The 26,301-nt window shown below is 39.2% G+C and overlaps 1 protein-coding gene across 2 annotated transcripts in view; it reads left to right on the top strand.

The window, feature by feature from the left end:
• Positions 1 to 26,301, top strand: part of ITGA1 (integrin subunit alpha 1) — a 75,626-nt gene that overhangs the window by 33,770 nt on the left and 15,555 nt on the right. For both annotated transcript variants that reach the window (XM_056514859.1, XM_056514858.1), the window contains 14 exons: positions 4,580 to 4,728; positions 6,410 to 6,506; positions 8,072 to 8,237; positions 11,725 to 11,798; positions 12,735 to 12,879; positions 13,997 to 14,139; positions 15,770 to 15,913; positions 20,239 to 20,493; positions 20,915 to 21,045; positions 22,957 to 23,120; positions 23,323 to 23,459; positions 24,399 to 24,509; positions 25,053 to 25,138; positions 25,364 to 25,499. In XM_056514859.1, coding sequence (XP_056370834.1) covers positions 4,580 to 4,728; positions 6,410 to 6,506; positions 8,072 to 8,237; positions 11,725 to 11,798; positions 12,735 to 12,879; positions 13,997 to 14,139; positions 15,770 to 15,913; positions 20,239 to 20,493; positions 20,915 to 21,045; positions 22,957 to 23,120; positions 23,323 to 23,459; positions 24,399 to 24,509; positions 25,053 to 25,138; positions 25,364 to 25,499 — 1,938 coding nt within the window. The remainder of the gene's footprint in view (positions 1 to 4,579; positions 4,729 to 6,409; positions 6,507 to 8,071; positions 8,238 to 11,724; positions 11,799 to 12,734; positions 12,880 to 13,996; positions 14,140 to 15,769; positions 15,914 to 20,238; positions 20,494 to 20,914; positions 21,046 to 22,956; positions 23,121 to 23,322; positions 23,460 to 24,398; positions 24,510 to 25,052; positions 25,139 to 25,363; positions 25,500 to 26,301) is intronic.

Genomic DNA, 26,301 nt, shown 5'->3' with positions numbered 1-26,301 from the left:
GTCTTCTGCCCAAAGGTCTGCATGGGAGTGGTGTGCAGGGGAATCAGCTCTACTGCACCCTCACTCCTCTTCTTCACCCAGCACCTCCTAAATTTTTACAATGCCACACCTCTGTTATGTTCAGTTTTGGAATACTGCCTCGTCTGTGTGGCTTAGCTTGTGCACAAAAGGTCCCTCTCTGAACTGCACTCCAGCAGCCTCCCCTCTCCACCTACAAAATCCCTAGTGCCCACAGTTTGGCACAGCTACCCCTCTTCTCACACATACACATATCCACTTGAGGACGTCAGCTTTGGCATCTGGTTGTTACAGAGCAGAAACATTTGAGAGGGAGATAAGAATGGGGTAAGGAGGAGGGAGGCTGAGAAACTGGAAATGGATGACAAAAGCTGAGTGGAATTTTCTTAGTCCCTCTTACCTTCCTCCTTCCCCAGAACACATCTCATCTTTCTCCACTCCTCTGAGCCCCTGCTTGGGAACCCTGGTGCATCTGAAGTTAGCAATGAGTTTATACTCTGTCCCCCACCCACAGTCTGCTTTCTCAGAAAAAATGTTTAAATGACTATACAATAGGGAAGAGGAGAGCCAAATGAGCAGGCTTATTTATCCCCTCTCCTCTGGGAGGCCAGAAGTGAAGCATAGCAACAATAGGTTACTTTTTGTCTGTTTAAATTGATTTTTCCAATTTGATTTTTTATTACTGACCATGTAGAAATCAGTGGACTTTCACTGGCTTGAGATTGTTTTGCACAGGAAAGGAATGAGGTGATTACAGAATAACTCCTTAGCAGATTGGGTGTGACTTGTTCAAAACTGTGTTTTTCTTAGAGGCTTTTCAGATTTTTTTTCCCCCTTACCTCCTCCATGAACAATGGTCATTAAACTTGTAGCAAGTTGAGAGAAATTGCTCAGTGTTTGTCTCGTGTTTGGCAGATTTGAAAATGAAAGCCTGAAGTTTCACATGCAGAAGGTCAAATTTTAGGGTATTTTTTAAATTCCCTTCATCTTTCTCTTATCCAGATAATCCACAGCACCATACTAATGATTAAGCTGCATATCTTGAGTTTCAGGATAAAGGAAGCAAATGGAAAGTAATGATAGAAAAATGGAAAGAGGAATTATGTAGAAATAGAAAATAATAGGAACAAAATCAAAATACTTCTCTTGGCCTTTTTATCTCATTTTTAACTCTTGTGGAGATAATTATTTTTTTAATACAGAGGAGTAGGGTTTGTAATCATTCACAAATGAGTAACTTTGTGTTGATTTCTCTCAAATGAGAAAGCAGGATACTTGAATGAGTTCAGTTCTAGCTTTAACATTATGCTGGAAAGGCCTTCAGAAATCTTTGGACTGTTTCTATTTTTACACTAACATATGACATAGGCAGTTACAGATATTTGGCCTGTACCCTACTGTGTCTCCAAAGGGACTGTGTCAGTACACTGATAAGTTATGCCATGTCATATCTTGCCATTAGTTTTTTCTTCTGAAGAACAGAAGTGTACTTAAGAGGTATTGCAAAGATTAGGAATGAAGAAAGGTTTTGGCAAGAGTTTACAACTAACTTGTGTCTTGAAGTAACCAAAATGTGAGAGAAATTTTTTTTTTCAGTTCAGATGTCTTTAAAAAGATCTCTTATGAAAAGAGATAATATCCATTAATGCTTCCCAAGCTTCTCTGCTTTTATTTTCATTAAGTATCAGTACATCCAAAAATGCTTCTGATTTCTCTCCACATCCCAGTGCTGAAAACCCTGATATGATTTTGTGTAATAAATGGTTTTCCTTTTGTTTCATCATTTTAGATGTTGTGTTTTGCAGAATTGATTAGCTTAATAATTTATTGGGAAAGTCAGAATGTGCTTTCCAAATAAGGATCTGTATTCATTTATAGGACCACAATAAATAGTAGCCATGAGAACTGCTTTGTTCCAAAGTAGAACAGTCCATCACTTGCCTGTTCTCTTGTACAGCACTTTTCACAGGAACTGCGGACAATTAAAGAATTATTCCCTTGTGTAATGTAAAAGCCATGGAATGCTAGGGAAAGGAACATAAACTTAAGAATTACAAGAATGTTCAATAGATTATGGTCAGTAATGCTGGGAAAAATAATAGGTTCTCTGGAGCAGAGCAGAATTATGTCCTTCGGTGTAGTACTATTGCATTTCCAGATATAAATTAAACAAGCAAATCAAAACAGATGATGCCTCTAAGCATCATTCTTAGGGGCTTGCTGAAGTCCCATAAAGGCACATTTGCATCATGTAGATGTGCCACTTTTAGTTTTTCATAAGATGAAAAGGCTACAAAAGTTCAAACCTTCATTGCTGCCTAATAGAATATAGCTCTAATTTTACAAGGTGATCACTCTGTGATCCTATAGGAGACTGGAGCATGAAGCCTATTAGCATTTTCTCAGAGGCTTTTTGTTACCTTTTATTGAGGAATGGTTCATCTTTGATGCCATGTAATATGTAGAACGTGGTGATCAGTGTTTTCAAAGCCAATGCTAAGGAAGGGTAGTGCATGACAATTGTATCCCATAAGATAACCACATGCCCCCCTTCCTTCCTGATTTATGAGCTGTGCTGCACAGTGCAGTTTTCAGACTCAGATGTTCTTCCCATTCACTTCCTGAGAAGGAAGTGCTCAGAATGTGTACTTGCTGTGATCATGGACGTTTCCTTTCAAACAGGAAATGATACAACTCAATGTCAGGCTGTAATCTTTTTTTAGGAAAATGACAACACCAACATGGGTCTCTAGAATTGTGAAGGACTGGCAGATGCTTTTCACTGGCAGCAGTCAATGGATGATTTTGTTATTGGTACTTCAGAAGCTGCAGAGAAGGACCCATGAATCCACACCAAACAGCTTCCCAGCATATTATAGTCTCTGGCTACAACTAGTGCACGGCACTGGAGTTCTTAAGCCATTCCTCCTCCTCCAGAAAATCATGCATGATGCAAATCTCTTGTTCATCACCAATTCACAACAGGTTTTTTAAAAGACTAACAGCATCCTATTCAGAAAATGCAGTGTGTCACTTTAGATGCACTCCACAAAATAGTTGCCTTGGAGGGAACAGGTTAAAAATTTTATCTTCAGGATCTGATTTATTCAGTGCCACATGAGTGCTCTGAGTGATGATACAGAATGTGCCTTGGCTGGCTGTAAGCACTGCACAGGGTTAATAGCACACTGCTCATGGGAACACTGCAGCCTCTGCATTCTCTCTGCTGCAGATGGAAGAGGGAGAGAAATATCTGAAAGGCAGCAACTTGCCATGACTTTGAGCTTACATCAGTTCTTCCAGATTTGACTGTCTGTTCAAAAAGATACGGGAATTCAGTGGGATAGATTTTGTTATCACATGCTATTATAATTATAGTCCCATAATCATAGGTAACTAGCAATTCATAATTATAATTTTATTGTCATCTGCTGTGAAATATTTATCCAATTCTAGCCCTTCTGCTACAAGCAAACAACTACTGTGCAGAATCTGAGAGGCTATGAAAATACCTTAAAAAAAAAAGCCCTGTAAAGCTATTGTAAAGTACATACTAAGCCACTTCTAAAGTAATATGATGGAAAAACATCCCAGAGGTCTTATTGATCTTCAATACCTTAATGCTAGAGTGCTTTTAATAATAGATGAGTGAGACATAAGTGCCACATAATACTGCATTATCCTAAATAACACCTATAAATTACCATGTGTAACGTAAAACTGAAATATGCTAATGGAACATTGTGTGGTTTCTTCCCAGTAAAAGCTGTCAGAAACCTGCCAAAATATTAAAACTGACAGAGATGAATGGGAGAAATTAATTAAGATTTAAGAATATTGCTCGTCTTTTTATGCCACCCTTGGTTTTGCAGCAAGTTTCCTCAGGCATTTTGTAGTTTTTACACAATCCCATGTGTTGATCTTTTGCACAAAGATTTATCCTGCTAAGGTCATCTATAGGCTTAACTTTACCCTCCCCCATGCCAAAGCCACCATTTCCTTCATGTTTTACCCTCTGGTACTTGTCAGGTGACACTTTGACTTATCTCCTGCTGGGGAATGTGCCTGTCATGGTTGTCTCTGCTGTCTTCATCAAGATAAGAGTAATTGGGTCTTCCTGTTTCTAGGCTCAATTTAGGGTAAATAAACTATTGGATGTAGGAATATTATATTTGAGTGGAAAGAAGAGAGTTGTGAATGAGCCATGACTTTGTATGCTGCAAGGAAAACAGTTTTGAGGAGCTGGGGGTTGGTCTGGTTGGCCTAGAGGAAAGCAGAGCTCCCATTCAGATTGCCTCAAACCAGGAAAACCAAGGACTTGAGACAGCTTTTGGCTTTATTCCAGTTTTTAACAAAAGCAATTTAGAAACTTCAAAGTGTTTCATGTGACTGTCATCTAGCTAGTCTTGCTCAGACTCATATAGGTGTTCCATCCTGAGGGAAACACAAAGAGTTCAGTTGTTCTCCTGGCTGTAATTACAGACATTCACTGCGCTGCTGCAGGAAGCAGGGATGTTTTCTTTAAGGGCAGTTGATTTTAAACATGAGCTGTGTGTTTCAGGTTGGAATTGTTCAGTATGGACAGACCGTAGTCCATGAATTTTTCCTGAATACATACTCCACAACAGAAGATGTGATGGCTGCAGCCTCAAGAATCCGCCAGCGGGGTGGCACACAAACCATGACAGCCTTGGGAATAGACACGGCCAGGTACGGCACAGGATGCTGCACACGGAGAGAAACAAGCACAGGCAGGGGCCTCATCCTCGTTTATGAGTTAAAAACATCTGACCTCATTCTAGCTAAGTAGCACCATTTATGAGGAAGGTGGATAAGCAGACTCTATCCAGCACCTAGAGGAACTGCGTAGGCAGCTGTCTCCTGAATGGAAGAATTAGGAAAATATGATAGATATCGAGCAAGATTGTAGGCCTAAGCAAAGGACTGACTGATGTCCACATAGAGCAGGTAGGAAGTGTGTTTGTAGAGTGATAAAGAAAATCAAATTTTTCAAGGGAAAAACAAAAAATAGAGTTTTTAACGTTAATTTGTTTCGTTCTGAAGTTCAATGTTACAATATTTGAGCCCACACTTGTGAGAAAGCCTAAACATTTTATATCCTAAGTATTTGAAGCCTCTCAATCAGTGGGAGATTAAAGACCTGTTTATAAAGATCTGTATAAAGACCTAGGAATAGCAATATTTAGAAATGCTTTTTTTTTTAATGAAAAAAATGAAATCTGAGTTTCATAGATCAGACAGTAAATGTAAAATCCCTCAGAAAATTTTGAACTGTACAATGTTGTCCTGGTATCTTTTTTCTTTTCTAGGTTTGTTTTTTTCATCACAATAGCCTGCTTTTATTCCACAAAAGATTGCATTCACTCTTTGCAAACAATCATTTAGTGAAATATGCAGCATCCTTCTGATGAACAGTTTGATTATCTGACCAAAGTTTTGTTGATCTAATGTACAGTTGAATCTTACATATTAAGGTTTTCCTGAGATAGAAGGAGAAGCTTGAGGAGTCTGAACAAGTTCATGAAAGCAGAGCCAGTTGAGAATTGCCAAGTATTCAGAAACCACATCTAGCTCAGAAAGCCCCCAAGTACCACAAACTGCTGCAGGCTTGTATATACAGAAACTGTCAGCAAAAGCTTCCTCTGTTCTCACAGTCGTCGCCCTTTGGCCATTTTCAGTGGTAAATTTCAGCTTTCACTCATGTGGCCAGTCCTAGAATTCTGTGGTATTTTTCTGAAAAGAGGAAGCCCTGCTTCCTTCCTTCTCCTCCAGAGCCCTGATCCAGCCTTGCCTTGCCTTGTCCACCCTCTGGATGAACAGCTGCCCAAACCTCAGAGCCTCTTTGTGCATCTGCAGCTGTAGAATTCAATGGGTGCCCCCACCTCCCTCTACTTACCTTTCTGCCACGACCCCAACACCCAGTGTTAATTAACATAGATGTGCTGGTAGCTGAGTGATTAGTTTGACCACTTGAAGTGCTGCTGTGAGGTGGAAGTAGGTGAGGGTTTTCTACATGGGTTTTTGGAAAGGGAGGGTGTTGGCTGGATCTTTTTTTAAGATGCCAAAAGCTGTTTTAAAGTGCCAGAAGTTTATTTGTAGAGGGGAAGAATTTTTCACTATCCAGATTGATATTTTCTGCTATTGCTCTCAAGTGAGTGAATGATGAATGAACACTTGTGAAACTTTGGCTGTGAACTGTCATGTAAGTTCCAATTGCAGTTGTTTGTATTTGTTCATGGTTAACATTAATCTCCATTTCCTGCTTCCTAGTTAATATAAAATCTGTTAGTTTATGGTTGGCTATGCAAATATGATGCATGTCCTAAATGCTGACATTGCATTTCTCCAAAACTCTTTATGGTCCCTTTAGGGAAGAAGCTTTTACTGAGGCTCACGGTGCACGAAGAGGAGTACAAAAAGTGATTGATGATTGTGAAGATGAAAACATTCAGAGATTTGCTATTGCTGTAAGTGAAATTTAATGGGAAAATTCAGAATCTTAAAAGCATGTTTCATCTTCTAGATGCAATTTCAGTTTCAGAAGTTCATTTCATAGAATCTTTATGGAAATATAATTATTTCAGAGAGGAAAAAGCTGAAAAAAACATGTAAAATTTGCTTTCTGATTTTATAGCATATAATAAAAGCAATTTATCTGTCTTCTGGGTGATGACAGGTGTGTGTCTGCTTGAGGAAAAAGGAGGAAGAGTTTGAGGGACAGTTTTGTATTAAATTCTTTTTGTTAAAAGCAACACTGAGCAAAGTGGACTAATACAATTCTAAGCAACTTCTACAGAAGTATTACCTATTTAAGCAAAAAAACAAATGTAAACCATAAAAAAATACGTGTTCATTATGTCTGTATTGTATGCTTGCAGTCTGCAGCTGTAATTTTCATGTTAATCAAACAGTAGCTGAATGAGAATAGAGGTTAACCCATATCAAGGAACATGAAAGCATTAGTCACGAATTTGATGTTAATACTCCACTATATTAGCATATTCTTTTATACACAAGTCTTCTATTTACTGCTGTTAATTTTGAAGGGTCATTGGTTTGTTGCCTCTTCATTGATATTTTTCTTTGTTTTGCTAGCTTATTGTTTGGTAAAATAAGATGGTACAAAACCATAAAGCTTTAAGAATGATGTTATACTTAATTTAAACAAAGATTTGCAATGGTTTTCTTCATAAAATTAGAGATAAGTAAAGAAAAAGTTGTCCTTGACTGCAACAATTTATGGCATTTAAATCCCTGTTTAGAACCAAATCTGAATTTCTCCAGTGGACTGACATGCTAGAGCATAGGAACTTGTTTTTTGTCTCCCTCTCAAATCAAGTTTAGTCTACAGAGCCCTTTTTCATGTGAAAAATATATGTTTGTCTGGAAATTAGAGAACTGAGGTGTTTTTTTCCTGAGGTGTATCCTGAATTGTTACAGCAGTATTGTTAAAACTGCAAACTAAATCTAAATTCTTGTATGCTGTTGAAGTTGACACTGAATGCAAGTGTTGTTTTTTATGTATTTATAAGGAAAATCTTCACAGAATGAAGGACTATTCTATGCCTAATCAACTTGTCATTAATTGCATGTATAGCATGTTATGATAAGAGCTGGTGGTTATGCAGAAGCCAGTGGAATTGTACTCTGGGTTGGGAAGTGTTTTGTTGGTTTTTTCCTAAATTGTGGCCTACTTCAATAAATTAGAGAATAGATTATTAAAATTTTGTGAAGGAGGGGTGAAAATTAAAGTTGAGGATAGCAGAAATCACACAATACCATTGCTTTGTTTCCTGTCAAATGGTATTTTAAAAAAAAACAACTGAGCTGTCATGCAGTTCTGTTCTGCTTGAGAAAGAATGTTTTCAAATCAATTTGAGTGAGGTTTTAACAGAAGGTTAGATACAATTTTCCACCATTCTCTGACAACCCACCTCAATGATATCTTTTTAAACAGTCTGTGAATGGTATGCTTGACTTCTGTTTTGTTTTCTTGTTGGTTTTTTTTTTTTTTCCTTCTTCTTCTTTTTAGATTCTTGGCAGCTACAGCAGAGGAAATTTAAGTACTGAGAAATTTGTAGAGGAAATAAAATCAATTGCCAGTAAGCCTACTGAAAAGCATTTTTTCAATGTCTCAGATGAATTAGCTCTTTACACCATTGTTGAGGCACTTGGAGAGAGAATATTTGCCCTGGAAGGTATGACATTATTTTAAATTTTACTTTATGCCTGTATTACAACTGAAATAAATAGAAGAACACCTGTTTATACCTTCCTTTGAAATGCTTTGTGCTGCTTAAAATTTATTATGCAATTATTTCTTCCATGCTGGTTATAAAAATACTTTATAATAGACATCAAAATAGTAGATACCAATGTGACTATATTCACAGGAGTTAGAGCCTGTGGAGACAACAGCCTAAAAGGATAAGTAACCAAAACTGTTTTAATGCAATAAACAGGAATTGCCATCTCTTAAAAACATTGTCAGATCATACCCCAGTTAACCCATGATCATCTGTTTTTCTGCCTAAATGTTTAGGGTCTCTTTTTGGTTATTTATTAATTACAGCATATTACTTTGCAATACAAGTTAGCATGGACTTGCTGTATGGAGTTAACAAAATAAAATTTTCCTTTGGGAAGGTTCACAGTATTCAGATTGTAGCACAGAAAAGTTATTCTCATAATATCTGCTTACATTCTCCATCCAAACAAGACAACACTGTCCAACCACTGTTTGTTTCAAGTGCACTGCTGGTAACAGGAGACAGAGTTTATTAGTTATAAATTATACTGGCCAACTCTGAAGAGTTTCATGTAATACAAAGAAAACATCTTTCTATTTGGACTATTTTTTTCAACACTTCAACTCTCCAAGTAGCTAGAATAGTGTAGTTTATAGCTAGAACAAAAGAAAATACTGACTTGAATGTACAAAATTGAGAGAGTATTTTCAAATTTTTTTACATTGGAGTTGTATTTCTCAGACAAATTTAGATTGGAGGTTTATTCAGTGTATTATTTAGTTTGATCAAATATTAATGTTTTCACCTCTACTAAAATCTTCAGCAATAAACAGTTTATTAAAATATAATTTATATGTTCTTTTTTTACATTCTGGATTATTTGGTTTCCTCAGCTTTGCAACAAATTAATTTGAGCAGAATCTGATCTCTCTAAAGCTCAAAGTTTAGCCTGCTCAGTGTCATTGAGTACTTCAGAATTCATTGGATAGAGTGCTCTTTTCTTAAGCCACTGTGTACTAGGAAGAATACAGTTTCAGTGGGAATATAGTTGTTCAAACAGAAACACTTGGTCTTCAGTTTGTCCTTTATACTTTTAAAAAGTGAGAAAAATATTTGCATTTCATTGTCAGAATAAAATGTTAGTTACATCTGTTAGCTGTAATTAATATAGAGTAAGAAGTTAATTGATGTGACAACAGGTGAAGGATGTAAGACTTTCTGGTCAGAAGGATGTAAGAGTTTCTGGTAAGGTAATTAATTTCATTACTGCCAAAAGGCTTCTTGGTTTGCAGATTTTCTGTAGGAGCTCAGAGATGGACTAAGATTTCTATACAAGACACCTGCAATATGAGACATGAATGTCTCCTCCTCCACCTAAGTCCCAGAAATCATGTAATCTTCAAGAGAATCAGAATAGAAACAAAAATGGGATTTTAGCTTTTTTTGTCAAGACATAGAAAGGTCCAGCTGCTCCAGCGGGTTGGAGCTGTATAGTGCTGACTAAATCAATTTATTCTGATTCTTCAGGCAGAGTTTCCTGTCCTAAACCAAAATCTTTTAGTCGTGATTGACAACTGTGTCCATGCATGCATTCTTCTGGTGGTAGAAACAGGCAGATTAATTCTGTACCATGCATCTTTCAACCCAGTTTATTGGATATAATAATATATATATCTATATTGGATATAATAATAAATAGATCTGTATATAGTGGTTTCAGTGCATCACAAGAACCTTGGTTGTTGAAATTTAATATCTGAATCTCTTTAAATTCTGAATCTAAATTGCTTCTTGCTAGTGTAGTAGTACATTTGATTTTTCTTCTTGGATTTCTTATTTTTATTTTGGTTCTTTAAAAAATTTAAAAAAAAATTGAGAGAGGTTTGAAAAATCAAATCCAACAAAAACTCCTCCTTGACAGCCAGTGGATTTTTACACATAATCTTTTTCATATGCCTCTGTGTCTCATGGCATGGACATTGCTTTTAACAGCAATTTTATGTTTTATCCAACCCGTAGGCAGGCACAAATGTTTTTTCATAAAATATCCTTTGTAAGATGCTTGGCAGTTTAAAACTGAATGGAAAGTTAGGCTAAGGGCCATTATCTAAGTAGTATTTTGAGCTGCAGACACCAACAGTACGAGCTTTGTCCTCTGCTCAGGCTGTGAGAATCCTGACTTTCTCAGCTCATTAAGGAGCATCCTTTACTGCATGAAAATAATGTTTATCAGTAGATGTGCAGAGTTAAGAGTTTTATGCCTAAAAATAACCTTTTCAGACACAGCAGAGCAGCTACATCTTGTGAAACATGATAGTCTTTGTTTGTGTGTTGAACACAATCTTTTAGATCATGTCTCTGTCCTACGACTTGGCTGCAAATTGTGACAATTAGGAAAGCCATCATGTCCCAGGGAGCAGCTGCTGAGTATCAAAAGTTCTATATTATTTAATAGTCCAGATGCTGAAATTCATGCAACCATGGCTTGCTATGGCTCAGTTTCATTCACACAGTTGAAGGTTTGCTGGAGCACTCAGCTGGTAGCAAATTGTGAACTCTTCCTGGACCAGCATCAGAGCAGATTTCATAGCTTGCCTCTACTACCTGTTATCTTGCTCTCAAAGAAGAATCAACATGCAGAATATAATTCCCTTACTGGGCCACTTAGAGTGTCAAAATAGTCCTTAAACATTAAGGGCTGCTTATCTTTTTTTTAAGTAGAGGAAAGGCAGAACTTTTTCTTCCCTGTTGATATTTCAAGTTTATCTGGGAGAAAAACAGCCCATCAAAGTTTAATAACAAGCATATGACTACCTGAAAAGATACTGAACCTAGTACAAAATCACCTGGTACTTTTTTTATGCAAAGTAATTTAAGAGAATCAGATCTTCATGTGGTTGTCTGGACAGGATTGTCATTCCCAAGCACTTTGCTGAGGGTTATGAATCTTGGACAGTAGAGATTTTCCTATGTTGTTTTTGCAAAGGTTCATACAAACATCAAGTGTTTTTCATTTAAAGTTCCTCCAGCTGCCTACAAAACTTCAGTTGCTTGAATACAAGGCCAGAGTTACATGGCTGGCGTTTTATTGTTCACTTAGCTCAAGTGGAAAATGGCTTAACCATATTAATCAAACATTCCAAGCATACTTACCATCAGCTTGAGTTCAAATCTGGTCAGTTTTAGCCCAGAAACTGTGTTGGACAAGTTCTGAGACATGATCTTAAAATGGAAATTCCCGTACTTAATAGGAGCATTCAACATGGGTCTTCATTTCTGTGTTTATTATAAAAATCTATTGTAAACTAGATTCACTAAATAGATTAGTTAATTATGCTGTTCTTTACTATTATATGATCATTCTCACAACACTCTTCAGTCATTTTTTCAGATTGGAAGAAATTTATTTTTGAAACTTAATTTTTCTTTTTAATAGCAACAACAGACCAGCAGGCCTCCTCTTTTGAAATGGAAATGTCTCAAGCTGGTTTCAGTGCTCATTATTCTCAGGTAAAGAAGCTGTTTGAAAATACAGGTTATTTTACAAAATAGATTTTTGCTGGTGATTCTATGAATTTGGAATAAGTGTTTCAGGTTTCTTTGCATAGTCCTCTTTGCTGTTGGAAGTTTTGGAGTGTCTGTAATCCAGTTACCTTTTTTGTAAAATGTACATAAAGACCATGTATGAGCAACAAAATCTTGAGAGAGCTTCACATGAGTTCTAAACTTAATGTTCCCATAGCACTTTCTATCAGGAAAACAGCCTAGAAATATGTTAAGAAAGATTGAGAGAAACTTTTTACCAGAACCTTTAGTGACAGAACAAGGAGCAATGTTTTAACTCAATAGTTCCAGAACAGGGCCATAAAGATGACCAGAGGGCCAATGCACCTGCCCTATGAAGACAGGCTGAGAGAGATGGGGTTATTCAGCTTGAGGAAGAGAAGTCTCCAGGGAAACCTTAGAGCAGCCTTCTAGTATTTAAAGGGGGCTTATAAATAGGAAGGAGAATGTCTTTTTACATGGGTAGCTAGGAATAGGACAAGGGGGAATTAGATTAGATTAGATGTTAGGAAGAAATTCTTTATATGGAGCAAAGTAAGGCACTGGAACAGGTTGTCCAGAGAAGCTGTGGATGCTCCACCCTGGAGGTGTTCAAACACATGTTGAATGGGACTCTGAACAAACTAGTCTAGTTGGTGGCACCCCTGCCCATGGCAATGAGGGTTGGAACTGGATGATTTAGGACATTTGTACTCAAGCCTTTCTATGACCCTATGATTGAAGGATCTGTGCCACAACAGGAGAAGCAAGGTTAACTGTGTGACTATGCAGGAAGCATTATCCAATGGTTCAGCATCCTGAACCACGGATGTCTAAAAATGATTCACATAGAGAAAAGATGATTCACGTAGAGAACAAGCTTTTTGTTTTACTCTCCTTAAGGACTGGATCATGCTCGGAGCAGTTGGAGCATATGACTGGAATGGCACAGTGCTCATGGTGAAGGACAGTGGTATTTCAATGCCAACTAATGACACCTTTCGTGACAGGCGTGCAGAAAGGAATGAACCTCTTGCAGCCTACCTAGGTAAGAGAAATAGCCCACCTTGCAACACTTTACAACAAATAATACAAGACCTCTCTCAAAACTCATTCAAAAAAAGTATCTTATCAGAATATTTTATATTCCAGGAACCTGGGAGCAAGTCTACTCTCTCATTTTCAGGTTGTGTTAAAAAAATAAATAACAACTCCTACAACTAGAAAATGAGTCCAAACATAGGCCAAAGTATATCTAGACTTTCCCAGCAGAGGTATTTAGTCTGTTCAAAGAAGATGTCACAGATTCCTCTAGTACTCTTATTAAGTTTTTCTATGCCTTGGTAGTTAAAAAGTCTTATACAATATTAAGCTCAAATATTTACTTAAAAATAGGCTGTTTTCGTCACTCAATGGAAAAAAACAACAAGACAAACATCTCTTTTTTTATAATAATGTTCTGCATACTGGCGGGTTATTTTTCTACCAAAAAGCTTTAATTTCCTTGCTCTGTCCTCTGTGGTTTGCTTTCTATACTTCATGGTTCTGTTTGCTCTGTTTTCTCATTTAAGTCATACTTCCATTGACAAAGAATCAAAGCTAGAATATTTTATTGTTTTTCCCTAAGTACACTTTCTTCATTGCCATATGCCTTTAGCTGTTACCTTTTATTACCTGTCCAGTTTGGTAATTTTCGAATTAAGATTGTATCCTCCCATAATACTTGCAACTCATTCACAGTTTTTATTTCAATGCAATTTTTTTAAGTCTTCCTTCACTAAAGTTGTTAAACTGTTGTTAATATTAACAAAAGAGAGGTAGGTTCAAGATGCCCCCAGAATCACTTTTTGAAGACTCCATGAGTTTGACAATGGGCCAGTGACAGCTGTTCTTTGAAAGAGCTTTTCAACCAGCTGTTCATGAGTTATTCCTTACACTGTGTGAGAATGGCAAAGTGGACAAGGCTCACCAGCCTGGGAACAGGTTTAATAACTCAGTGGTGCTCCTCACTCAGAGACTGTAAACAAAAAAATTACCTTTTTAATTAACTGCTATTGGGGCTAAACATTTAGTTGTGGAATAAACCTTACAAAGGCTCTGTATCATAGCAAGTATTTCTGATGCATTCTGTGTGTATTGCATTTTGATTTCTTTCTGCTTCCTAGGATATACTGTGAATTCAGTACTGACACCTGGAGGTGTGCTGTACATAGCAGGACAGCCACGATACAATCACACTGGCCAAGTTATCATTTATAAGATGGAAGGAAAAGAGGTGCAAGTGATTCAGAGATTAAATGGAGAACAAGTACGTATGCATTTAACAATTAGCATACAAAAGGAATATAACAGAAGAAATAAGAAATATTTCAAATGAGAACTCATTTGAGGAGCACATGTAACTAGGAGTTGTAAGATCAGAAGGAAGAATAAGTCAGATCCTGTGGTGTAATTAGTAATACAAAGTAGGCTGTACAGTAGATCAATGGAAAATTTGTCTTTGAGTGTTAAATCTTCACCAATGTCAAAATTGGTGTTGCTGTCTCTGTATATGCAGTTTTTTTCTGTCTGCTGAGTGGAAGAGCATTTCACTGGCAGTGAAGAGTTTTGACAAGGAGGGTTCTGTGCAAGGGCATCTTCTGGGATAGACTGAGGTTTTGAATAGTTGCATGTTACACTGAGTGGCTCACTGAGAGCTATTGCTGTAGGAGGAAAAATCCCCATGTAATTGCATAATTAAGGATGGTATTATTAAGATAATATTTTGTTTATGGGAACTGGGAGACCTGCCTATTCTCATCTCCCCAGGCTGACGTATCAGCTTCTCTCAGGAACATTCAGGTTGCCTAATTTTAATCTAAACCTGATGTCTGCAACTCAGCTAATCAATCAGTCCATCAGTCAATCAATCAAACAAACATTTTAGAGTCAATGAACTAAAGTAGATATTAGGGAACTGGGCCTGTTCACCCCTGAGAAGAGATGATTGAGAGGTCACTCCATCACTGTCTGTCAGTGCCTGCTGGGAGGGGTCAGAGCATGGACCAGGCTCTGCTCAGAGGTGCTGAGCAACAGGGCAAGAGGCAAGGGGCAGAAACTGATGCACAGGAAGTTCCACCTGAACATGGGGAAGAAATGCTTTACTGTGTGGGTGACCATGGACTGGAGTGGATTGTCCAGGGAGGTTTTGAGTCTCCCTCCCTGGAGATATTCCAGAATCATCTGGATACAATTCTGTGCCCCAGGATGACCTTGCTTGAGCAGGAAGGTTGGACCAGATGACCCACTGTGGGCCCTTCCAGCCTGACCCATTCTGTGATTCTGTAAATTTTAAGGTTTGAGATATCTGGACTACTTAAAGAGAAGAGATATATCTTGGATTAGAAGAGGCTGCTTCTCCTGTTAAGTTTAAAGGAAATACAGGGTATCTTACTTATCTGTGAAGTGAATGTAATGAGATAAATCTTACAGTTTGTACCTGGCCTAGGAATGTATCCATCTCTTCATGTAAATTTTGTCCTCTCAAAATAATAGCTTAAGAATTTTGGCAAATGTCTGCACTGGGCTTTCTCAGAGCTTTTGTCCAAGATTTTTACTTGTTTTTTGGAGAGAAAACTAGCTTCCCCAAGATACTCTTATTCCAGTACTGTCTTAAGAGGTCCTACTCCCCACAGTGGGTAGAAAGCACCCATTTATACTTTCAGGCTCAGAAGAGTTGAAAGTTGAATGACCCAGTTGTTAATAAAAAAATCAGACAAGAAATGCTAAAACTAAAAGCAAGTTTCAAAGACAGACCAAAAAATCTAGCTAGTAGAGAAAATTTCTACCTAGTTGTTAATATTTGTCATAGTTGCAAGCAAGAAGTTGGTCTCTGATAAGGAAATGCAGCATGATGTTGCTGACTCTGTCTCTGATGTATACTTTATGTTTTCCTACAGATTGGCTCATACTTTGGGGGTGTTATAACCACAGTTGACATTGATAGGGACTCATTTACAGACCTCCTTCTTGTTGGAGCTCCTATGTATATGGGAACTGAGAAGGAGGAGCAAGGGAAGGTCTATGTTTATAGTCTGAACAAGGTAAGGTGATGATTTTTATTGAACAGGAATAGAGCATTCTCTTTACTGACTTCTTATCCTTATTTAAAAGAAATAGAGTAATTTGAACTGAGGAAGATGACCTGTTGAAAATAAGAGAAAATGATTTTGACAACTGAGATTATAATGCAGCTTAATTTTAAACTTCATTCTCAAACTCTTGTTTGAGAATGGAGTGTATTATGTAGATAAGTACTATATCCTATCCTATAAGCTGAAGTTTGGCATAGATACAAATATATAGAATTACTTTTCTACAACCTTTTTTTTTTTCCTTTCTTGGATTGATAAGGCTCATCCACCCTAAGAGTGTCATCTCCAGTATCCTTGTGATTTGTTTAGCAACCTACAGCTAAATCCCATACAGCCAACAGCTCTTAAATATCTGACTAGATTGAGGATTAGACCACTCTAATTACACTCACTTTATTAATTTGCTAGGTCTCTTCATCCAATGCCTGTGTATACTTCTTCCCTTCCCTTCCCTTCCCTTCCCTTCCCTTCCCTTCCCTTCCCTTCCCTTCCCTTCCCTTCCCCTTCCCTTCCCTTCCCTTCCCTTCCCTTCCCTTCCCTTCCCTTCCCTTCCCTTCCCTTCCCTTCCCTTCCCTTCCCTTCCCTTCCCTTCCCTTCCCTTCCCTTCCCTTCCCTTCCCTTCCCTTCCCTTCCCTTCCCTTCCCTTCCCTTCCCTTCCCTTCCCTTCCCTTCCCTTCCCTTCCCTTCCCTTCCCTTCCCTTCCCTTCCCTTCCCTTCCCTTCCCTTCCCTTCCCTTCCCTTCCCTTCCCTTCCCTTCCCTTCCCTTCCCTTCCCTTCCCTTCCCTTCCCTTCCCTTCCCTTCCCTTCCCTGAAACTTCCCTGAAACTTCCCTGAAACTTCCCTGAAACTTCCCTGAAACTTCCCTGAAACTTCCCTGAAACTTCCCTGAAACTTCCCTGAAACTTCCCTGAAACTTCCCTGAAACTTCCCTGAAACTTCCCTTCCCTTCCCTTCCCTTCCCTTCCCTTCCCTGAAACTTCCCTGAAACTTCCCTGAAACTTCCCTTCCCTGAAACTTCCCTTCCCTTCCCTTCCCTTCCCTTCCCTTCCCTTCCCTTCCCTTCCCTTCCCTTCCCTTCCCTTCCCTTCCCTTCCCTTCCCTTCCCTTCCCTTCCCTTCCCTTCCCTTCCCTTCCCTTCCCTTCCCTTCCCTTCCCTTCCCTTCCCTTCCCTTCCCTTCCCTTCCCTTCCCTTCCCTTCCCTTCCCTTCCCTTCCCTTCCCTTCCCTTCCCTTCCCTTCCCTTCCCTTCCCTTCCCTTCCCTTCCCTTCCCTGAAACTTCCCTGAAACTTCCCTGAAACTTCCCTGAAACTTCCCTTCCCTTCCCTTCCCTTCCCTGAAACTTCCCTGAAACTTCCCTGAAACTTCCCTGAAACTTCCCTGAAACTTCCCTTCCCTGAAACTTCCCTTCCCTTCCCTTCCCTTCCCTTCCCTTCCCTTCCCTTCCCTTCCCTTCCCTTCCCTTCCCTTCCCTTCCCTTCCCTTCCCTTCCCTTCCCTTCCCTTCCCTTCCCTTCCCTTCCCTTCCCTTCCCTTCCCTTCCCTTCCCTTCCCTTCCCTTCCCTTCCCTTCCCTTCCCTTCCCTTCCCTTCCCTTCCCTTCCCTTCCCTTCCCTTCCCTTCCCTTCCCTTCCCTTCCCTGAAACTTCCCTGAAACTTCCCTGAAACTTCCCTTCCCTTCCCTGAAACTTCCCTTCCCTTCCCTGAAACTTCCCTTCCCTGAAACTTCCCTTCCCTGAAACTTCCCTTCCCTTCCCTTCCCTTCCCTTCCCTTCCCTTCCCTTCCCTTCCCTTCCCTTCCCTTCCCTTCCCTTCCCTTCCCTTCCCTTCCCTTCCCTTCCCTTCCCTTCCCTTCCCTTCCCTTCCCTTCCCTTCCCTTCCCTTCCCTTCCCTTCCCTTCCCTTCCCTTCCCTTCCCTTCCCTTCCCTTCCCTGAAACTTCCCTTCCCTGAAACTTCCCTTCCCTTCCCTGAAACTTCCCTTCCCTTCCCTTCCCTTCCCTGAAACTTCCCTTCCCTTCCCTTCCCTGAAACTTCCCTTCCCTGAAACTTCCCTTCCCTGAAACTTCCCTGAAACTTCCCTTCCCTGAAACTTCCCTTCCCTGAAACTTCCCTTCCCTGAAACTTCCCTTCCCTGAAACTTCCCTTCCCTGAAACTTCCCTTCCCTGAAACTTCCCTTCCCTTCCCTGAAACTTCCCTTCCCTGAAACTTCCCTTCCCTGAAACTTCCCTTCCCTGAAACTTCCCTTCCCTGAAACTTCCCTGAAACTTCCCTGAAACTTCCCTGAAACTTCCCTGAAACTTCCCTTCCCTGAAACTTCCCTTCCCTTCCCTGAAACTTCCCTTCCCTGAAACTTCCCTTCCCTTCCCTGAAACTTCCCTTCCCTGAAACTTCCCTTCCCTGAAACTTCCCTTCCCTTCCCTGAAACTTCCCTGAAACTTCCCTTCCCTTCCCTGAAACTTCCCTTCCCTGAAACTTCCCTGAAACTTCCCTGAAACTTCCCTGAAACTTCCCTGAAACTTCCCTTCCCTGAAACTTCCCTGAAACTTCCCTTCCCTTCCCTGAAACTTCCCTTCCCTGAAACTTCCCTTCCCTTCCCTTCCCTTCCCTTCCCTTCCCTTCCCTTCCCTTCCCTTCCCTTCCCTTCCCTTCCCTTCCCTTCCCTTCCCTTCCCTTCCCTTCCCTTCCCTTCCCTTCCCTTCCCTTCCCTGAAACTTCCCTTCCCTTCCCTTCCCTTCCCTTCCCTTCCCTTCCCTTCCCTTCCCTTCCCTTCCCTTCCCTTCCCTTCCCTTCCCTTCCCTTCCCTTCCCTTCCCTTCCCTTCCCTGAAACTTCCCTGAAACTTCCCTGAAACTTCCCTGAAACTTCCCTGAAACTTCCCTGAAACTTCCCTTCCCTGAAACTTCCCTTCCCTTCCCTTCCCTTCCCTTCCCTGAAACTTCCCTGAAACTTCCCTGAAACTTCCCTGAAACTTCCCTGAAACTTCCCTGAAACTTCCCTGAAACTTCCCTGAAACTTCCCTGAAACTTCCCTTCCCTGAAACTTCCCTTCCCTTCCCTTCCCTTCCCTGAAACTTCCCTTCCCTTCCCTGAAACTTCCCTGAAACTTCCCTGAAACTTCCCTGAAACTTCCCTGAAACTTCCCTTCCCTGAAACTTCCCTTCCCTGAAACTTCCCTTCCCTGAAACTTCCCTTCCCTTCCCTTCCCTGAAACTTCCCTGAAACTTCCCTGAAACTTCCCTTCCCTGAAACTTCCCTGAAACTTCCCTGAAACTTCCCTTCCCTGAAACTTCCCTGCCCTGCCCTGCCCTGCCCTGCCCTGCCCTGCCCTGCCCTGCCCTGCCCTGAAACTTCCCTTCCCTGAAACTTCCCTGAAACTTCCCTGAAACTTCCCTTCCCTTCCCTGAAACTTCCCTTTCCTCATGTACTGTTATGACATCTAAAAATATTTCTTAGCAATTATGATTTCCTAAAATCCTATTTCAAGTAAAGAACCTGGAGAGACTGGATATTTTTGAAAAGGAATTCTTACAGTCTCTACATGCATGTTGCCAACAACAAATTGCTGGTGAATAGGATTGGTGGGAAAACAAGTATTCCATGTCCTCCAGTAGCGTGGGGTTTGAAATCTGTTTTTTCCTGTGTATGCTGTTATCCAGCTCCAAATAAAGAAGATGCAGTATTTGCTTGCTACTGCTTACTTCTTACATGGAATTCATGGGAAAGATTAATTACATGCCCTAGTGTCTGTGTATTTTTGGTCCAGAATACACACCGAATCAGAATATGTATGTTAGGCCACAGTGTATGTGTCTATTGGGGGCAAAATTCAGTCTGTGTAAAAGAAATGCTGTCTTTTGTTCTGGAATAACATTATTGCCATCTGTGTTTCATTAGAAACTTGGCTAACTTCTCAGATCAAGAGAATGCCTTTAGAAAAACTTTTTACACTGCCTAAAGAATGAAGTGATTTACTTATAATAGCATCCAAATATTGTTATGATACTGTGCTTTCCTTTGAACCTCTAATTTTGAGAAATATGCAGAAGCATCTAGAGGCAGAAAGAGAAGGAGAAAGAATGTTATTGCCACAAGCTGCTCAGAAAGAGCACTTGAGTTATGGTTTTAGGATCACAGTTTCTATGGAGCATGTAATCACTAGGAATAGTTTGTAATTGTTCTGTTTAATTCATCCATTTGTCTTCTGGACGGGATCTCTCAAAAGTCTTCACTGCTGAAACGTTGGTGGAAATTCACAAACTCTAAATGTGCTCTTCCGCAGACAAAGTTTGAGTATCAGATGAGTCTTGAACCCATAAAGCAAGCGTGCTGCTCAGCTCTGAAACAGGACACCTGCAGCGTGCCCAGGAACGAGCCGTGCGGCGCGCGCTTCGGGACGGCGATCGCCGCGGTGAAGGACCTCAACCTGGACGGGTACAACGACGTGGTGATCGGCTCTCCCTTGGAGGATGACCACCGGGGCGCTGTGTACATCTATCACGGCCGTGGCAAAGCAATCAGTAAAAAGTATTCGCAGGTAGGAAGTAAAACTCCGCAGGCGGCCGGCTGCTCTAACGTATATGATGTTTATAAACCTGTCTTCCCAACACAGGATGAAACTGCGACTTGGCCAGTTGTAGCAGCTTCTTTTTTAAATTGCTTCATACTTCAAAACTCATACTGATTTAACTGAATCTCAGTCTTAATATTGTTAAAGAGAATACTCACTTGCTTTTATTAGAAACCTTCTGACATACTCTGAATAGCTGGAAAAGCACATATTTTGCAATCTGAAAATTTATAGTGTGTTCATCACCATGGTAACTGTTTTAGGAGTATTGTAATGAAAATTTAATATAGTTAAAGAGCCTAAACCTCATCTCACTGCATCAAATGCATCTTGACTGTTAAAAAACCCTTCAAAGAGCACTGCATTAACCTCTTTACACATTTCACAGCGTATTGCATCAGGTGGAGACGGGGAAAAAGTGAAATTTTTTGGCCAGTCTGTGCACGGAGAAATGGATTTAAACGATGACGGGCTGATTGATGTTACCATCGGAGGCCTTGGTGGGGCTGCCCTCTTCTGGTATGGAGACTCACAGCAACTGTCAGGACAAAAAAACTTTTACTTGAATACCAGTGTAACTTGCATTCATGACTCTTTGGATTTTGTGAAGTTATGATTTCATCTCATGTTTTGACACTGATTGCAAATATTCATCTTTTCACACCTCTCTGGAGGAATGAGCATAAAACTTAATGTATACCCTTATAAATACAGGAATGTTTTAGAAGTCTTGCTAGGCTAGAATGAAGAACTTGTCCTTCTAGACCACCTTCAAAAGAGAAACTGATTCCACTTGTGGCACTAAGTAAAACAGGAAAAAAACTGAATTTCTCTCTTTTTCACAGTATATTGCATGTTATTTTATTAACAATATCAAGAACAGGTTCAAATGTAAAGGGCCTACTAAGAAAATGGATTTTATTCCTTAATAGGAAAACTGCAGTTTGACTCCCTACAGAAAGTCTGTAAAATTAAACTAAGCCCTCTGCTTAACAGTCATTTTTTTTTTTTTTTTTGTATATAAGAGTATGATTCAGATCTAGTAGGGAGCAATATGATTTTTAAGGGAAAAGACAAATTAACAATGTGGCATTTAATCCCTCATTTCTAAAGCTCAACTGAAACTACTTCTGTCTCTGGTAAAGAAATTGCAAACCCAGCTCCTTGCTTTCCCTGTCCTGCTGTTCCACCTAACTCACCTGGTAGGTGAGTCAAGGCTTGCTACCATCCTCAAGGTCCCAGCTTCTTCTGAACTTCACCTACTAGTTTCTTTCTAAATGTTCCATGTGTAAACACAGTGTGATGCCCTTCACTGCATTGCTGAGACTACAATTTTGAAGAAGGTTTCTTCACCAGCTAAATTTTTTGCTGGTTTAGTACACTGACATGCTGCATCTCATGGCCAAAAGGGAACTGAATCAGACCAAGAGATGAGACAGGAATGCATTGCAGGGGCAAAGGACATTTAAAGTGAAACAAACTGGGTGCAAATATTAGCCCTGTTTGTCTACTCATAACCTAAGAGATGGCTTGCTATCCTCCTATTATACACTTTATGTATAATATTATGTTTATGTTTGATACTTTCAGTGATAGGTCTGGGCCTTCAGTCTCTTGTAAAATGGATCTGGCTCTGTAGAATTGCTTAAATGCTTTTGGAAATATTTCACCTGGTATCTTTTCTGAAACAAGTGCAGCACTGTGGAGAAATCTGTGACTTTCCTCAGTAATTCCTCTTACTGGTACTAGGTATAGGATATATAGTTAATCGCTCTTCTAGACCATCATGTTGCTCTTGTCCACAGTTCTTCAGGGGCTTTCCCTCCTGAGTGACAGTTGAGCTTTAAAAAATGCTCTAGTGCTTTATAGGTTTTGGCTGCTAAGAACATTTCTTTGCCTCCTCTTTTTGTTGCTCGTTTTTTTGTTTTCTGTATGATGGATTCTCTCTGTGATGGCAGTAAACAAGCATGCAGTAATTTGCCTAAATGGAGAAAGGCAAATGCAGACTGAAAATGTGCTAGAGAAGTGCATTGCAGCTGCCAGTTGTTTTTATAGCATGACACAGCCAAGACAGAAAACATGAAATAATAGATGGCCTCTTAATTGGCACAGCATGGCCAACGCTGTGTCTGCTACTGTACTGCAGCATGGTGCCATCAACATGTGCCACAGAAATCTCACTGCAATTGTGGATTTTATGCTCCTATTATTTCCCAAAGAACATTAAGGAATTTTTTCTTTTTAGCTGTAAGCTTTCTGACAGTTGGACTCAAATGATCTTAAAGGCTTTTCCAATCTAAACGATTGCATGAATCTGTGATTCTGTGTCTGTATCTGAATGCTGAATGTTGCATATTTTGTAAGTTCATTCTTAAGTTTGAAAAAGTTGTTGCTCTTATTTCCAAGCACTTTCTTTGTGGTTTTTTTAAGGTCTCGTGATGTGGCTGAAGTAAATGTTTCCATGCAGTTTGTACCTAAAAGCATCAATATTCAACAACAAAATTGTCAGATAAATATAAGAAAAACAATATGCATAGATGCCACAATTTGTTTTAAGACCAGACTAAAGTCAAAAGAAGATGTATTTGAATCCAGTAAGTAGACAAGCACTAAGCTGTGGAAGCTTTAGGCTATAAAACTCCTAAGCTCGCATGCATTTATTAATTTAAAAATGGAATTCAGCTTTTCTAAATTCAGTATTCAAAGTTCATCTAAAATATTTTGGGAAAAAAGAATGTGTAGAGGCAAAGTGCTTCGTGATACACTTCATAATATTGATCTCCATCTCCTTTGCAGGTCTGCAGTATTGGATTATCCTTGATGCACAAAGACAGATATCTCGAAGCTTGTTCACAGAAACCCATGAGAGGAAAATGCAAAAAAATATAACTATCAAAGGGTCAGAATGTACAAAACATAACTTCTACATGTTGGCAAGTAAATCATTTAAAGTATTTTTCTCATGTTGACACTAGAGTAACCCAAGTATGTATTCCACTAATTGCAAATTGGACAAAAAAAAAAAAAAATCTGTGTTCAGAATTAATCTTAAGAAGCGTACATAAAATTTGCTTAAAACTTAGAGTTATTTATTTACACATGTATTAACAATTTATTTAAATGTACAATATTTTAGCTACATCTCTGTGTCTTCTTAAGGAAAACCCTACCTCACTTGGTGGAACCAAGCAGCTGTCATGGTTAGCAGTTTAGGTGCACTCAAAACTCAGCAGGAGCATGTGGCAGAATATCAGTTTGCATAGTAGTGCAATTCCTCCTAATAAAATATAGTAAATAAACTTTTAGGTTTGGAATAGAGGGTATTTATTCACTGCAAAACAGTAGCATGATTAGCAGCTGTGAGTATGGATGTGCCCAGATTGTAGCTGTGTGGAGTGAATGGAGTTGCATACTATAAGCTGCCCACATTTAAAACGTTTAGTGACTTCACAGTTGTCTCTTAATGCAACTAATGGCAAATGATACCCAGCATTTTCTTCACCAAACAGCAGGCCTAAGTGACTTCACAGAAGGTGATACTGCTGATGCTTATCTTACTGAGCCTTTGAGCACAACTAGAAAAGTCTGTGAGTCAACAGTTGAGATATTCTTTAATGAAATTCTGTGGGGCATATTCAGGCTATGTGAAATTTTGTGAAAAGACACACAAAAACCTTGGCAAATATTTATAAGGAATGCCCGGCACATTGAATGTTTCATCATCAACTGCATGCATTCAGATGATTCTCTAGCAAGAATGGCAACAGTGTCACAGAAATATATTTTACCTCAGCCCTTTTTGGGTCTTTGTAACCTCCTTAGATACTAAAGTGAATTTCAATAACAGCAGTTTTGTTTTCCTTATGTTCTAGGATAAACCTGATTTTCAGGATTCCATAAAGGTTTTGCTGGAATTCAATTTTTCTGATCCAGAGAGTGGACCTGTTCTTGATAGCAACTTGCCAAATTCAATAGCAGAATATGTAAGTCAGAAAGATTCTATATCAATAACCAGTATATTTAAGGTAAAAATCATAGCCCACACAAGAACTGAAACTATTGCCACAGACTGGCTAGAGAGGGGGAGTCACTGAGCCTGTCCAGGAGCTTTTTCTTCCAAATGAGTATTCAAGAATGCAGAGCTTCCTCCAATGTGCTTGTGAACCATTCTGGGGTTTCAAAGCTGTCCATAGCTGACTGAAGATAGAAGAGAATTGCCAACAGTTTTATTGTCAGGTTTTAGGCAGATGGAGCAGAGGAGTGTTACCCATTTATCTTGGTGGTGACTACAATCATTCACACTTCTGTTAGTGCCTCTTTGCAGAACCTAGGCAAATCATTAAGATGGGAGTGATGAGAAAGCTTATGTTTTACCCATTCATTTTACAAGATATTGACATGTTTAACTGGTTAATGTTAGGGAAGACTTCTTTAATTACTAAACAGAAGGTCTTACATAAAATTAGATAATGCATTAAAAGTATTTGATAATGTAATAAAATTAGGAATAAACATTATTTTTGCAGATTCCTTTTACAAAAGATTGTGGAGCCAAAAATAAATGCATTTCAGACCTTGTTCTGATTGTAAAAGCAAGCATAGCTGGAGACAGGTAACTACACTGGGTTTAATGTATTGCTTGATATCTGTAAAAAGTTTCTATTATAAAAAGATAATAATATAAGATTATAATTCTAATCACAGAATTATAAATTCTGCCTTCCTTTCTAATTCAGAAACTCTAATTAAGGTAGTCTGGAGACTGAAAGAAGTTTCTCTTTATGTTAAAAACAGATTCAATAGTTAAGATGTCCAACATTCTTGCTTTATTTTACAGCTCTTCTCCATTCATTGTAAAGTCACGCAATGATAAGTTCACCATCCAGCTTTCTGTGAGGAACAAAAAAGACAGTGCCTATAATACCAGAGTTTTGGTTCAATATTCTCCAAATATTATTTTTGCTGGCATTGAGGTAGGATTTTTTTTTTTTCACATTATCACAATTATCATAACATATAATGCTAGAGAGACATGAGGAAGCCTTTTTATTAAACCTTAGTTTTACTGCTTGGGCATCATTTCAGTTGTCTGAAAGAGATTTCCCAGGGCTTATGCTTATGCCTCTAAAGGAGTGTATTTATTTGGACATGAGTGGACTCTTGCCAAGCCTTGTCCATAAAATACAGATGCAAATTTCATAGTGGCAAATTTCACAATTTCACTAAGAAAAGGTGCCTGCCTCTTAGACAAACTTCAGCATTATGAATCATCTGTACACCTGTAGAGCCAGAAATGCCTTGTTCCAGTAGAACTCCTGAGACTCTAGAATTTTCTTTTGCACATGTATAAGAAAAGCATTGCCATGGTAGAATAGGATATTCAGTGCTTGTGTCTGCCCTACCTCAGACAGCATTTTCAAAAGTGGCTGTTTTCCTTCCTGTCTCAGCAGATATGATATGAATACACCTCAGATGGGAAGCATTTAGAGCAGTTTCTTTTCTGTCAGCAGTCCTGATGCTGCACATTAGGAGGAGTCATGATTCTGTAGCACTGTCACTGATCCTGTTGCGAAAATTGATGGAGTATAAATGTGACTTCTATTGCTACATTAGGAAGACATTTGCAAAATTTGAAAACTGTGTAATTATAGATATGTTGATTAGGGGTTGATAGACCCCATGACTAATTTGCATGATATCTGGTAGGCACATAATTGTGAATGTTCCAAACATTGTCATTAGAAAGGCATAATGGCAAATTGGTATAAATGTCCA

Source organism: Oenanthe melanoleuca, chromosome Z (genome assembly GCF_029582105.1).
Source record: "Oenanthe melanoleuca isolate GR-GAL-2019-014 chromosome Z, OMel1.0, whole genome shotgun sequence".
Classification (NCBI taxonomy): domain Eukaryota; kingdom Metazoa; phylum Chordata; class Aves; order Passeriformes; family Muscicapidae; genus Oenanthe; species Oenanthe melanoleuca.
This window is presented reverse-complemented; position numbering and strand designations above follow the sequence as displayed.